This window comes from Myxine glutinosa, chromosome 11 (genome assembly GCF_964187855.1).
Source record: "Myxine glutinosa chromosome 11, kmMyxGlut1.1, whole genome shotgun sequence".
Lineage (NCBI taxonomy): Eukaryota > Metazoa > Chordata > Myxini > Myxiniformes > Myxinidae > Myxine > Myxine glutinosa.
In genome coordinates this window covers 121,411,366-121,426,182 of record NC_136271.1, presented here as the reverse complement: position 1 = coordinate 121,426,182, position 14,817 = coordinate 121,411,366, and the positions used below count along the sequence as shown (strand labels likewise).

General features: G+C 44.9%; 1 protein-coding gene across 2 annotated transcripts in view; it reads right to left on the bottom strand.

Moving 5' to 3' along the window:
* The window catches only part of PKDCC (protein kinase domain containing, cytoplasmic), a 49,683-nt gene extending 35,170 nt beyond the window's left edge, over positions 1 to 14,513 (bottom strand). The window contains exon 1 of one of the 2 annotated variants that reach the window (XM_068131155.2): positions 13,702 to 14,513. In XM_068131155.2, coding sequence (XP_067987256.1) covers positions 13,702 to 14,337 — 636 coding nt within the window. In that variant the 5' untranslated portion in view covers positions 14,338 to 14,513. The remainder of the gene's footprint in view (positions 1 to 13,701) is intronic. The other variant, XM_068131156.2, reaches the window with a different exon arrangement.
* Between the last annotated feature and the right edge of the window lie 304 nt (positions 14,514 to 14,817).

The window sequence follows — 14,817 nt, the reverse complement described above, 5'->3', positions numbered from 1 at the left end:
TTGAACATGTGCTCCGTGCTCTGTTTGGACAAGAAGGGCGGGATCGCCAAGAAGAGGCGTGACCGTGGCTCGCCACGACGGCAGAGCTGTTCAGCTCCATTGCCTAATAAGGCTACAAACCGAGCACGGGGGCGGGACCCAAACGGCCGAGGGCGTGTCACGACCCCGCTTAATATATGCGTTTGAGGATCGCGCAAAAGGAAAAAAAGGTTCAGACCAGCAGAGGCGATGCGCGTGCAGCAAAAAGAGATCATGCCTTGCCTGCGAGGGGAAATCCCAGTATTATCCCCAGAGAGAGAGAGAGAGAGAGAGAGTCGTGGCGTTGACGCAACCACATTTTGTTCCAGCGGTTGTCGGGTTCGCTTAAAACCAAACGGCGCGAGGTCGTTGCGGAACCTCGACGGCTGAACGAGCCGAACCGGCCGCTCCTGCCAGCTGGACTGACCTTCTCCTGCCATTCCTGTCATCATCCCCGTGTGAGTCTGTATTTGTTTGTTCTGTCCTGGGTATAAGTAAGACTGTATAGATAAGGCTGCCCTGTGTCTTTTTACATCCATCTACCTTTGTACAGCTTTGATCTTTCTTTTCCTCTGGTGTTTGTTATAATAAATATCTGTTCCTTCACTTTGGTTTTCTTTCCCATCCGATCGCTTTCGTCCTGTCCCCCATTGATATACGTGGCACGATTTGGCCAACGCTCAGGATCGGGTTAGTAATTGTTAAACGGCTCGAACTTCGGGTTGCTAAAACCGCTCGACAAATAGTCTATCTAAAACCGTGGTTCGAGCGGGAGTCTCTTCCCTGCTTCACGGTCAGGAGTGGCACTCAGGTCCTTGGGACTTTTCATTGACCAATTACCCTGGCTGCTCCCGACCGGAAGGAGCGTTGGGATTTCCAGGACTCACGTCGGTCAGTAACAAACAAGGGGCTAACCCCCCCTTGGTAAGGGGAAAAGGCCGACATTGAGATCCGTAACAATATTATTTTTCTTTGCTTGTGACAATTATGAGGCACATTTTGGCAGAGCTCATCTTGTGTCCCAACTTTTGATTTTAGATTTTCCTATTTTTGAAATAAAACACATGCGAGATCTTCAGCATGGGCCTTGGAACGGGGGGGAGGGGGCTGCAGCCCCCCCCCCCAATTTTCTAGCAAAAAAAAAAAAGCAGAAATGAGACAGATGTATCTTGCAATGCAGTAGTTCATAGTCTATTTCTTACAGCTGCACTTGCAGAGTGGAGAGCAATCCAGATTTGCATTGCTACATTTGCAGGTAGAACAGTTTCCTCTGCAGGAACATTTGATCAGTTCTCGGCATGCTCTGGAGACCTCTGGAACTGTCATCCACACCGGCACTCAGGATCCTGATTCCTTGGTCCAGCCATAGTCTTCTGGAGATGGAATCACTTGCAGAGACTGAGTACTTGTTGTCCAGATTCCTGCCTGATATATTGCCCTTCTTACAAGCTGCAGCAGTGCATCCTGTGTTGGGGGCAAGTTCTCCATTGTTCGATTCTCGTGGCAGAAGAGTTTCCTCCTCGTCTCATTGACAGAACTCAGTGGACTGGATTTGTCATATAGGATTACAGTCAGTCTCTCCAAGATTTGGAATACCGGTTTCTTAAGCTCACTAGACACAGTAGATGATACTTTGCTTCAAGTGCTATGAGATCACCTCCAACTATTCTAGTCATGAGTTTTGTGTCATTCAGTTCGGTTATCATTTCCCTGATATTGTTGTCTGCTTCCAGGGTGCTAACTTCATGTAAGGCATCTTCCTCTTTTCCCTTTTCACAGAAGATGCATTTCTCAACATCAAATGATCGGCGCTTTATAGGTTTCTTGCTTACAGCATCACTGGAATCTTTCATTTTTCTGGCCCTTTCAATCTTAGAGTTACTGAATTTCAAATGACAGGACTTGTGCCAAGAAGCAGCATGTGAAGCAGCATGTGAAGCAAAACTGTCAGCAGTTTCTTCACCAAAGTAGAGCTCAGTAGGAAGAGCATCAATGGCTCGAAATGCTTCCACAATTAACAAAAATGATTTATAGGCATCTGCTCCATCAACGCCTTTATCTAAGGACTTCATGGGACACTTTAACGGTTCATCCTCGTCTTTCTGACAAATGATGCAGCGGCTCCAGTTGAAATCCATGGCGATACGTCGAAGCTGTAAGCACAAAATTGAAATGGATGGATTCAACATCAAAGGGCATCAACATCAAACATCAAATGATTCAACATCATCATCATGATTCAACATCAAAAAAATTCAGATGTCTGTATTTTATGCTACGTTTAAATTTTACCTGACACAAGCAGAAAGATAACTTGGAGAATTAATGTTGCAACAAAGTGTCGCTGATTTTGTGTGGGCAACAAACGACAGACCTAATCCAAGTGCACCCATCATAAAACGAAAACAACAACACATGTTAACTCAGAAATAAATCTCTAATAACTGCGAACAAAGCCCATATTTTTGACATTGAGAAGTCGGGGGGGGGGGGAGGGCTCCCCCTGGCCCCTCACCTGACCTTTAGCCCCTGTTACAAGGGCCATCACATTCTAAAATGAAATGTTGTGCGTAACTTCGGTTACGAACCCAAAATGGTGTTAATAGACAATGTGAGAAAGGCATAAAACCCGTATTACAGCTACATGGGAGGGGGTTAGTGCCCCTGCCCCCCCTGACCCGGATCCATGACCCCGTTCAGGTGGCACCCCTTCTAAAATCAAAATTTAGGCCACAAGGAAGCTCTGTACCAAAAATGACGCTTTTATCCACCCTGTAACGATAATCGACAAAATTGACGCTAAGCCACCCTACTAAATTTAAAGAGGAGGCTGTGATGAAACGACTTGTAGATCGAGTGAGGGAAGATTGGGCAGAAGGGAAAAACATGGAGGAATGTAATGTAGAGTCATCAGCATACGGGTGCATTTGGTTATTTGTAGAAGAAAGAAGGTCATCTTACTATAATTCACCAAATGTACATCCGTCTGTCTGTCCATCTGTTCGAAGGTAATGCAAAAACGGCTGAACCGATCGCAACGATATTTTGGGTGGGTAATCCTGGGATCTCCTGGAGTAAAATAGGCTATATTGTTTTTCAAATTTCAGCTTTGGCCTCCAGCATTTTCAGGTTTGGACTCCCGCATAACGTTATTTTCCCGGGTGCCGCACAAACGGCTGCACCGATCGCTGCACAGCTGCACCGATCGGACTCGGTAACCTCGGACAAAGACCATTTATAAGGACATGGGTTGAATCCATGTTTGAGAGAATGCCAACCCCTTCCCCGCCATCTCTCTAACTCACAATCCCACGAGATATGCGGAAAGGACGACCCAAAACCAATTATCTTCTTTTTGATTCATATACAAACATCATTAAAAGTAAATAATGACCTCAGCCAAAGTTCAAACGACGTGGGTTTAATCTCTACATTAGAGAATTCCACATAGCTATTTGGGTGGTGTATAAGCCAACAGATCGCTGTCTCCATCGATCTTGCCGAGGCTGTAACACCTATCGGCTCAAAATCCTTTTAACTGTTGACTTGGTAGTTTTTACAATGAAGGAAACATCAACAATGTTGTTAAAAGTTTATTTTGTGATTAATTTGTGATTGGAGTTATGTTGTTTGGAATGAAAAAAGAGCTATCGAGTTCAAGTAAATGACGACATGCCGTGATGGTTTCTACTTTCTGAACGTGAACTTCGCAGATCGCCATATGCAGATTCGCCACGGACCCACGATAGATGTTTCTATACGTGAACGTACCCGTTTGTTTGTGAACGGGAACGTTTTTCATGGAAGTCCTTCACGAACTTGCTGTCCATGTCTGACGTGCGACTGAGGGTGCTACAGGAATGTGGAATTTATTGGTTTCATGCTTTAGCATTCCCCGTATCTGCATTGCCAGCTTGCTCCTGGCCTCCCACCCGTGCATAGCACGGGTATCTCACTAGTTGATAAAAAGAAGGAAGAGTGTTGGAGACGGGACAGACCCTGAGGGACACCGCTGTTGGTAGGGAAAGAGGAAGATGTTGAACCATCAACAATTACAGAGATAGCGTGGTCGGAGAGAAAGCTCGATATGAGAGAGCAGAGTGAAGGAGGAAAGCTGATAGAAGGAAGCTTAGATATCAGACCCCAATGCCAAACTCTGTCAAAGGCTTTTGAGATATCAAGGCCTACAACAAAGGATTCCCCAAAGTCTCTCAAAGAAGAGTCCCAGACATTTGTAATACAAGAAAGGATATCACCGGTAGATCTTGCCTTGCGAAAACCATATTGATGGTCAGATAGAAAGCTGGGAGATTCAAGATGCTTGAGGATATGGGAATTGAGAAGACAAATGTGTGTGTGTCGTCATTTTTCTCAGAGATGGCTGAACGGACCTTCGTCAAACTTTCAGAGGTTCATCAGCGAGTTCCGCAGAGTGTTTTAGACTGATAAAAAATTGGAAAAATAAAGTAGGATAAAAAAAACTCCAGTGCTTAATCCTTTGCATGTGAAAGGTAATGTCAAATGATCCCCGACCCCATACTTTAAGTGGGTGTAGGGAAGTGGTTTAAGCCCCCACAAAAAATAGACTGGGCAATGCCAGGTACCACTGTTAGTATCAGACAAACTCAATGTGAAAATATTCACATCTGTTTTATTATAACCAACTTACCTATCCAGTATTATTTATGTAGAGGCAGGAAAAATTCCCAGGATAACAATGCAATAACAACTATCTATTTAGCGTCCATGCCCGAAATGCAGATGAGATGGCAACCATTGACCACCGCATGAGGATGGCATGATGAGGTGCAACCCACTGATGAGCACCGGAACGATCATTCATGGCAAATTTGACTCCACAGGGACATTTCAAAGGCGAACACAAAATATGAGAGACGGGCCCTGCTCTACTCTCACGATATGATGGGATTAGGTGAACACAAGCCAATCATGTTAGTGTGTTTTCCCACTCATGATTCCATTTGGGCCATAAATATATAACAACGACTACTCCATGAGAATCATTGACCCACTCACAACCCTCCACAGTGCTCCCTCTCTCCCCCTTCATATTTCCTCATCCCAAGATTTTTTTTATCGATTGTCAGCCACGCACTGGAACATTCATATTCATTATAATCACAAGCTCAGTTATGTTCACTTGTCACTGACATTAGATATTCATTATCCCGGTAATAGTGGAAAGTTAAAATCTTGCACTAATTTTTAAAAGAACGTCTGTAATTGGTAATGGGCACTGGGCAGTTAATTACATCCGCCACCTAAGGTGCATAGAGGTTAGGTTTTCACCCCCGTCTGTCTGTTTGTCTATTTGTCTATTTGTGAACAGGATATCCCAAAAAGTTGTGGACTTTGGTGGAGAGGTGGGGTAGGTGGAGAGGTGGGGTAGGTGACAATGCAGAATTGATTCAATTTTGGTGAAGGTGCGGATCCGGATCGGATAATTAAGTGATTCTTTACCATTGAGATGGAGGGCAAAATTCGACATATAGCACGATATCTCACAAAGTTGTCGACGGATTTGAACAAAACTTGGTGGACAGGTTGGGTGTGTTAAAAACACGAATTGCTTCCATTTTGGTGAAGATCCGGATCCGAGAATTTTTAAAGGGATTCTTCACCATTGAGTATATATATATAAAATAACCACCTTTAGAGGCCATTTTTCCCCGCAAGCGGGGGTTGGCCTTTTTCGGGCACCGTGGTTGTTGTTGTTTTTTCGGTCCCCTTTTTGAAGCAATGTTTTACGGCCGGATGCCCTTCCTGACGCCAACCCTTTTTGCCGCCTTTAACGACAAACAGGGAATTACCAGTGAACTGGTACTCAATTAGCCGACCTCGGAAGGATGACAGGCTGAGTCAACCCCCCTGGCGTTAATTCAGCAATCGACCGGGATTACGAACCCAGGATCTTAGGATCCTAAGCCGGCACCCTAGCCGCTAGCCCAACACCAGGGTTCAACACCTTCACCATTGAGTGATAGGGCAAAAATCGATATATATCAAGATATCTCAAAATGTTATGGACGGATTCAGACAAAACTTGGTGGACAGGTTGGGTGTGCGACAAGGAATATTTGATTCAATTTTGGTGAAGATCCGAATATGAGAATTTTTTAAAATTGCAAGTGATTTTTCACCATCGAGAGATAGGGCCAAAAACGATATATTCATGATCGTTTTAAGGCCATTTTTCCCCGCTAGAGTGGGAGTTAGCCTTGCGGGCCCCATGTCAATCATGGTTCCCTGTTTGAGGCAATGTTTTTATGGCCGGATGCCCTTCCTGACGCGCAAAAAAAAACATATATAGCATGATATTTCAAGTGGACAACTTATGACAAAACTACGTGAATGAGTTGGCTAAGGGACAAAAATAAGCGGATTTGATTTTAGCTCCTTTTGGATCCAGATCTGGCCTATCGTTGGGATGGATACAAAATGTAAACTGTTCAGCCTGGTGGAGGTTTGCTCTGTGCCGAGTGCCGCTTTAGTTCTGCCTGCAATTGGGAGGTCCGTCATTATTCTTCCACATTCTAAAGGTCATATAAATCTCAGAGACATAATTGCAGCTTCTGTCACATTCATATTGACATTCCATTTACTCAACAAATGATCCCATTATATCAGTCTGTCAGGCAAGACAGATTACGCCGCAGACTAGAAAAGCTAAGATTACAACGATGGCATGTACATGTCCACGTCTCAATTTTCAGCCGGGGTACAGAACGAGGTCCCTGTATCAACTCAGACCTATTAGCTGGCTTATTAGCGAACTTGTCTGATCATTTACTCAGTGCAATTACTACACCTGCTGAGAAAACCAAGCTAGGACACAGTTATGAGATCAATCGAGATATTTCTGTGCAATCTGTCCAGAAAAAAATAGTTTAGTAGAATAAAAAACCCAGGAAATCATTGCTGCAGTCTTGTCAACACTTAGCGCTAATACGGTAGTTGTACTGAGCATCAGGAGAGCTGAGGGGCACAACATAAAGGTAAACACACTCAGCCCTTATCAAGCTTTTATCGATTTTATGCTTTGACAGACCTGGGCTGGCAGGATGACCCAGAGGTATGCACACCAACTTCAAAGATGTCTAGCCTGGGTTCAACTGCTGTCCCAGCTAAAACTGTCATCGCATTGTTTCACGGGTAGAGGAATCCACCAATGTGTGCCATCACTCTGATAGATGTTAAAATGTCCTCGCATCTGCTGACATTAGTTGGTGTACATTAGAGATACCACAGTGTCCTTCGAGAGGAATGGGCGAGCTTTCGCCGGTACCATGAACAAATTTCAAATTGCTGCCATAACTTCCCGGGTTGGAGTGGTGACTCGAGCAACTGCTTCAACACCATGAACAAATTCCAAATTGATGCCCTGACTCCCTGAGTTGGAGTGGTGACTCGAGCAACTGCTTCGACACCATGAACAAATTCCAAATTGATGCCCCGACTCCCTGAGTTGGAGTGGTGACTCGAGCAACTGCTTCGACGCCATGAACAAATTCCAAATTGATGCCCCGACTCCCTGAGTTGGAGTGGTGACCCGAGCAACTGCTTCGACGCCATGAACAAATTCCAAATTGATGCCCCGACTCCCTGAGTTGGAGTGGTGACCCGAGCAACTGCTTCCACAGCACCAACACTCTGTATATGATGATAATGATGATGATGATGATGATGATGATGATGATGATGATGATGATGATGATGAGGCACGCAACATGAAATACCTCAATGACTAACTTGATTCATATGTACACCCAATACTCTTGCCTTGTTTGGAAAATGTGTGAGTGAACTTTAAGCACTCATGCAATATCACGTTTAAGGCCACATCTCTCAATGGCAAATAATCACTTGTTAAATTAAAAACTTCTCATATCCGGATCTTCACCAAAATCTAAGGGATTTGTCCTTGTCACACACCCAACCCTGTCCATCAAATTTCGTCCGAATTCGTTCACAACTTTTTGAGATATCCTGATCACAGTCAAACAGACAAACAGAAAGGGGTGAAAACATAACCTCTGTGTGGCCATTGCAACGTAGCTCCTGGGAAGCTACTAGATAACTAGAAGCATGGAGAGGGATTATTGAGGACAAACAGGGGAAAAAAATTATTATTATTATTGAGGACAAACAGGAAAAAAAAATAATAATAATAATAAAACCCCAAAACATTGGCGCAATGTAAAATGTGACCAAGTCTTCAACGATCATATCATTAACCCCATATCATTAACCCTCCCTATCCACCTCCCCTCCCCCCTCCTAAACTCCAAGTCCTCAACCACTCCCTCCCAACACCAAGTCCTCAACTTCTGATCCTAACCATAAAGCTTCAATGTCCTCCCCACTGCAAGCCTTCAAACCCCTCCCCAACACCTCCACCACAACTCCTCAACCACCCCTCCGCCCCCCACCACAAAAGTCCTCAACCCTCCCCAAAGCCTCAACCTTCCCCTCTTTTCTTCCCTCACCCCCCCGCCCCCCCCCCTCCTTTCGGTCCACCCAATGCCAACTCTCCAACCTCAACCGCCTCCTCACTCTCCCTCGCTCATAAAAGCAGAAAGGCATTCCCACATTGATCATTACATATTTAGTCATTACCTCATTGAAACAGTAGAATATTTGACTTTGCTCCCTCCACGATCATGCTATCACGGACTTCACAAAAAAACACGATTGAATCAGTAGCAGCACGGCTCCTGGATGTCATGACCCATCATGGTCGCCATCCAACTCACAATCCCACAAGATATGCAGAAACCCCGTGGAATTGCAAGTGACCATGAATAGGATAATTTCTAGCTCTAATACGAGCCCCGAATTGTATCCAAAAAAATAGTTGTGCCAATAAACGACCCTAAACCAATTATCTTTGTTCCCGATGCATATATACACACCATTAAAAATAAATAAAGACTGATGTTTTTTTTTTACAATCTTGCGAGATTCCTGGAACTCCGATGACCTTTATAATGGCATGGGTTTTATGGTCCCTGGTCGAGTCGTTTAAAATAAAATAGACAGAAATAATAGCAAGAATCCACGGAACCTCCACGGTAAAAGCGATTGCTTGAGAGAATGTCACATAGATATTTGGGCAGTGTATAGGCAACAGACCACTGCCTCGATCGCTCCGGAAAATAAAAAATAAAAACCCAGCTTTGAAGCAAATACATGCCCACTAACAATGTGAATTCACAGTATAATATATCGTGGTTATATAGCTCAGATAGATTCCAATTGCACTTGCCAATAGGCTGACACCATAAGCCTTAGGCCTGAAGCCTGAGGCCTATACAATGGTGACCTTCAAATTCCGTGATGCCCATCGGCTCCAAGTTTTCGATATTTGATGATCCTTTGGTCATTTTCCACTGAAGGGAGAACTTATAGGGACAACATGGTGATTGTGAATATGACAACTTTGAAGAGGTCTTCGGCTTCGCATAGCACCAACATGGTGGCCATATGATCTTTCAGGTTACAATTGTGGGTGGAGTCAGGCCAGCTGTCCAACCAGTGGGTGGAAAGGAGCATTACACACGGACAGACGAACAAGTGTAGTGTGAAGTGATGAGACCTGAGTTCCTCGCTACATATGAATCATATCAACCCACCACTGATTGGAGACATTGATGTTTGTCCCAATCACCAAAATGTTTTGCAATGTTTCGTCATCAGATGGATAATATTCGCCCTCAAACTGAAAACATGACCACTTTATTCTCGCAGAGATAGGTTTCTGGTGGTGGTGCTGGAGGCCCACAACCTCAACAAAGCATCTGTGGATTAACAAGTTGTGAATATTCCCCATGGCTAGGACGGAATCCTAGACAGGATGCCACTCTGTTGCAGGCTGTGGAAATTTCCCCAGAGCAGTCATAGGAATAGAACCCAATAAATGCCGGTGGGGAAAATGCAACGCTACCACCAAGGTAGTATGGAGATAGGTTGATACATTCTAAATCATCCGCACAGTCCAGACTTGTCTCCTTGTGATTTTAACTTATTTGGACCACCGGCAGAACATCTGGGTGGCATTAATATTACCGATGATGAAGAAGACTCAAATATTGCATCCTGAAATGGCTGCATACATTTGCAGAAACTGGATTCTGGATTTTTAGAAAAGATTTTAGATTTTTAGAAGTGGATTTTTAGAAACTCTGTGCTCGGTACAAATTTTCTGCAATAAAAATTTTTCTACGCAATATGGAATCAATGCACTACCATGATGATATTCACGCAAATCAAGTGATTGCATTGAGAAATAGGGGCAATCTCATCAACTTCCTTGTACATTTTTAGTTTTCTAGAACAAAACCAATACATCACACTTGAACCACCCTCATATTTCATGTCTGATGAAAGGCATGAATTTAGTTGTGACCATGCTTATGATGCTACAAAACAATACACACGTGTAACTTTAGCACAGGAAGAGGCCATTCGGCCCATCACGCCTGTGCTGCACCAACCCCACAAAAAAAAAAAAATGCAACATATAATGAAATCATCAATCGTCTTTGTGAAAGTTCACCTATTGAAGGAGCAAAACTTGATGGGAAAATATTTTCGTATTAAAGGATGAGGATATCTGTAATCAGACAGGATTGTATGTAAAGTTTGGGAATCGCAGCTGCGACGTAAATCAGTCGTGCCCCAAGTGTTAATGTATGTGCTCTTAAAGGGAGTCAAGAAGTTTTGAAAGTTTTATCTTTCCCCCTGTCCATGCCAGGATGGATTTTATTGCATTTTTTTAAAGGAATGTAGGTAGAGCTTGGAATAACATGATGTCCTGCAGTAAAGATTCTCTGCTAAGCTTGCGAAGTGTTTCTGAAAGATATGGGAAACTGTTAAGGCTGCACCGTCATCAATTTGCAATAAGACTGTGTTAACAAGAAGTATGAGGAGTTGAAAAATTTAATGACAATGATACCAACTGTTATTATTCGCACACATGATTCATGCCAAGCTTTGCTTCATATCAGCAAACCCAAGCTGAGTTATATGATCATGCACGGATACGTCTCAAAATTATTCAACTTGATCTTAACACTGCGCAGTTAAAATGTCATAAAGCACGACAACGGGGCCGTCCTTCGTACACTTGAACCGGGCTGCCCGGTGACGACCATATAACGCCTGTGCTACAGCTAATGAGGCCTATTGCAATTGTCGTTCTATGTCACGTTATATATGTACATTTATTAAGTACTAGTGGGGTATGCTTACACATCGTGTAAGCAATAACAACCCGTGCTTTGTACATAGTACATAATAGAGGTTTTATGATTATAGGCAAGCATCACCGACCTGCTGCTAGATATCAATTTAGGTTTCATTTATTTATTTCATGGACATGTAAATTTTCATTTAGAATTTTATTTCAGTTTACAGATATATAAATTACAATTTTCAAAAATGCTAGATATCAATTGAGGTCTTTTTTTTTAACTGACGCCCTTATGGTTTCTTTTTTACGTAAATTTTTATTTACGGACGCTTTTTCTTTTTCTCATTTACAGACATTATTGTCATGTTTATTTTACAGTTTACAGTTATAGAAATTACAATTTTCAAATGCTCGATATTGATTGGGGTTTTTTGGGGGGTTTTTTTTACGTATGCGTTTACGGTTTTGTACTTACATTTTCATTTACGGATGCATTCCGACCGTTCTGTGATATTTTCCCGGTGTACCAGCTTTGATGTCCATTGGCACGCCAAATTTCAGCTTTCTACGACACCAGGAAGCTACCGAACATTAATATCAGTCAGCGAGTTGTCATCACCTAATGGTTAGGGTGGTGGGCTTGGGATCCTAAGGTCCTGAGTTCCAATCCCATTGAATTAACACCAGGTGGGGTTGACTCAGCCTGACAACCTTCTGAGGTCAGCAAAATGAGTACCAGATAACTGGTTATAGAGAGGCATTGCATCAGTGGCAGACGCACCCACAGAAAAATGATGCAACCAGCAGCAGGGCGGTTGCACACGAACCACCCAGTGAGTTGTTAGAAAGAGCTTTGTATATTGGATTTAATTCCCCCACCTTTTGCACAAACCTAACAAGAAGATGGCCATTTCATGGAATTTTGGACCCCGCTGTCTTTTCAGACTGGAAGCAGTCCAATGTACCCTTTGGAGATACAACGGAATAGTCTACGGTGGAGCATGTCGGTCTATGTCGGCATCGGCGGACAAGATAAACAAATGCATTTATGAAATAAAAGTTGGCAAGAGTAAGTTTACCGCCGTGGGAAACCAGGTGTGGCTGACGTTTCGAGCATTAGCCCTTCGTCAGAGCAAAAAGACAAGACAAAGCGCGAGTGCCGGAAACATTCGCCGCGCATCCTTTCCCAAGGTGGTCAATGTAATCTCAGCAATTTCACCTGAAATAAAGGATTCTCGAATGTTCTGGATGGTAACCAAAACAGGTATAAATAACAAAAGGTTCATTTACAAATGCCCTTTTTAAATTGGCAAGTTTTATTAAAATCAACAAAATAATTAATAATTACATTGTACAATTTATTGTTTAATTGTCTATTTTTTGTGGCTTCAGGTAAATGCACCTGGGATACCAAGGCAATCCTTTCTTTTCGGAGGAAGGAAAAGCACGCACACACAGGTCGTCCATACTCTGACCCTCCACACCGTCGCTGTTTTGATCATATTCCCAAAAATCCTTCCACGTCATCAGCAACGGTTTTCATTCGAGCTCCCAAATTTGAATTTCCAGTGAATTGTGATGGAATGTGGAATTTTCGATTGGACCAACGTAAGTTAGAGCAAGAATTTGGAATTTGGACAGGATAGCCAGCTTAATTAAATAATAAATAGTTTTTTCCCCACCAGGTGCATTTACTGAGTTCAATGTGAAACATTTCATGAGGTCGGGAGTGCCTAATTGGGCATGGGCTGCACACCTTTGTTTTGGGAAATTGGGGAAAATCAATTGAATGTCCTCGTTTTTTTGGGGGAAGATCACAGGCTGCGTGTGCCAGCTGGTTACCTTCGTTACCTTGGTGCCAATTTGCCAATTGATTGCAGTCGTTTGAAAACAATAATTTCATTAATGAAGGACTGTGCGCGAGTCGGACGGCGTTTCCGCTTTAATGGGGCACGGATTAGTGCCCCCGATAATGTACAATCGGCTGCTTTTTGCCATTCCTTCATTCCTTCAGGAATGGCAGACATGGGACAAAGAGCTTTTGATGCGAGGCGAGTCGGACCTGGAGCGGGACGCGTGAGGATGGCGTGCGGGGCGCAGCCAGGTATGGAGACAGGTGTACAGGGCGGGGAGACGCGCACCTCGCATCCATCGGTGGACCATCCGAAGGTCGTTCAAGAACGACCCGAAACAAAATGCGCCACCAAATCCGGAACGGGTCTCTGCTCGAAAATAAGAAACATCGTACCTGCTTGCAGAGGTTTCACGTGCATGGACAGCTTGGTCTTTGTCCATCTTCTTAAACAATTGGAAGGACAAAGGGTCGAGGAATTGGGAGTGCACTTTGGATGGATTTATAGGGTCACCATGGCAGACACATCAACAATGTGTGTTAGGTAGGGGAGGCGGGGGCAGCGTTACAAAAGTTACCTGGTATCGGTAGCTCGCGCCATTTCTTTTGTCCGGCTCACCTGTACGACGTTCGGGTGCTGGAGGCTGCTGAGCAGGGTCATCTCTTTGAGCAGTTTGTACGCGGCCAGACGGTAACACGACTCCGGGTCGTTGTGCGTCTGCACGCACGTGGCCATGTCACGACCTCCCAGGTCCACGGTCTTCAGGGCGACCGGACGCGCGTTGCGACCACCCAGCACCGCTTTATACACCGCCTTGGTGAAGCCACCACCGACGTACTGCAGGCTCTCCGGGGAGTCGATGTCGGCGCAGTCGAGCGGCTCGGGGTCTCGGCCGCCGGCGCGTCGGGCTCTGCGTCGCTCCAGCTCCATGAGGCGCCGCTCGGAACCCCCCGGACGCGCTCCGGCCAGGGCTAGGCGTCGGAGCCGGGAGATCTCGGCTCTCCGCGCCCTCAGCTCCTGGGCGAGCTCTCCCGAGGGCTCGGAGCGCCAGGAGCGCGCAAGGAGCGACAGCGGCCGCAGCAGCAGCGGGATCTCGGCTCCGCGGCTCCGCGACGTCTTCGGCGGCAACTCCGCCGCTTCTCGTTCCGAAGGAGCGAAGGCGGCGGGCAGCAGCAGCAGCACGTTCAGCAGCGACAGCACGAACAGAGAGAGGCAGAGAAGCACGAAGGCAACGACCGTCCGCCGCCGCCTCATGCCGACGCCGCGGGTGTCGCCCCCGGTAATTCGTATTCGTGCCCCCTTTCTGTGCGTTCGCTCTTGCTAATCTACAAGGCGATCATTACACGCACAGCACGCCGCGCGCACGGACACGGGCGGTAACGACAGCTAAGCTTGAGCGATGTCAATCGGTTGGTGGGCGGGACCGAGCTGTCATTTGGGCGGGAACATTACTCCAGGAGGCGTGGCGATGGGCGGGACCTAATTAAAGTCAACAGTAAAGACTTCAATTCCGAGAATGTACATCATATCATACGTGCTTTCGACTTATTAAATTACGTGAAAAGTTCGCACAGAGGTCACGTTATGAATCGGAAAATAAAACCACAGTCGACCGATAAATTACACGATCCTCCAGCTTTAAAAAAACACTTTAATAGTTGTCATTTCGCTGCCGGTCCCGAAGACCGAGTGCTGGTTTCACCCTCGTGTCCACCAATGAATCTCCATCAGGAT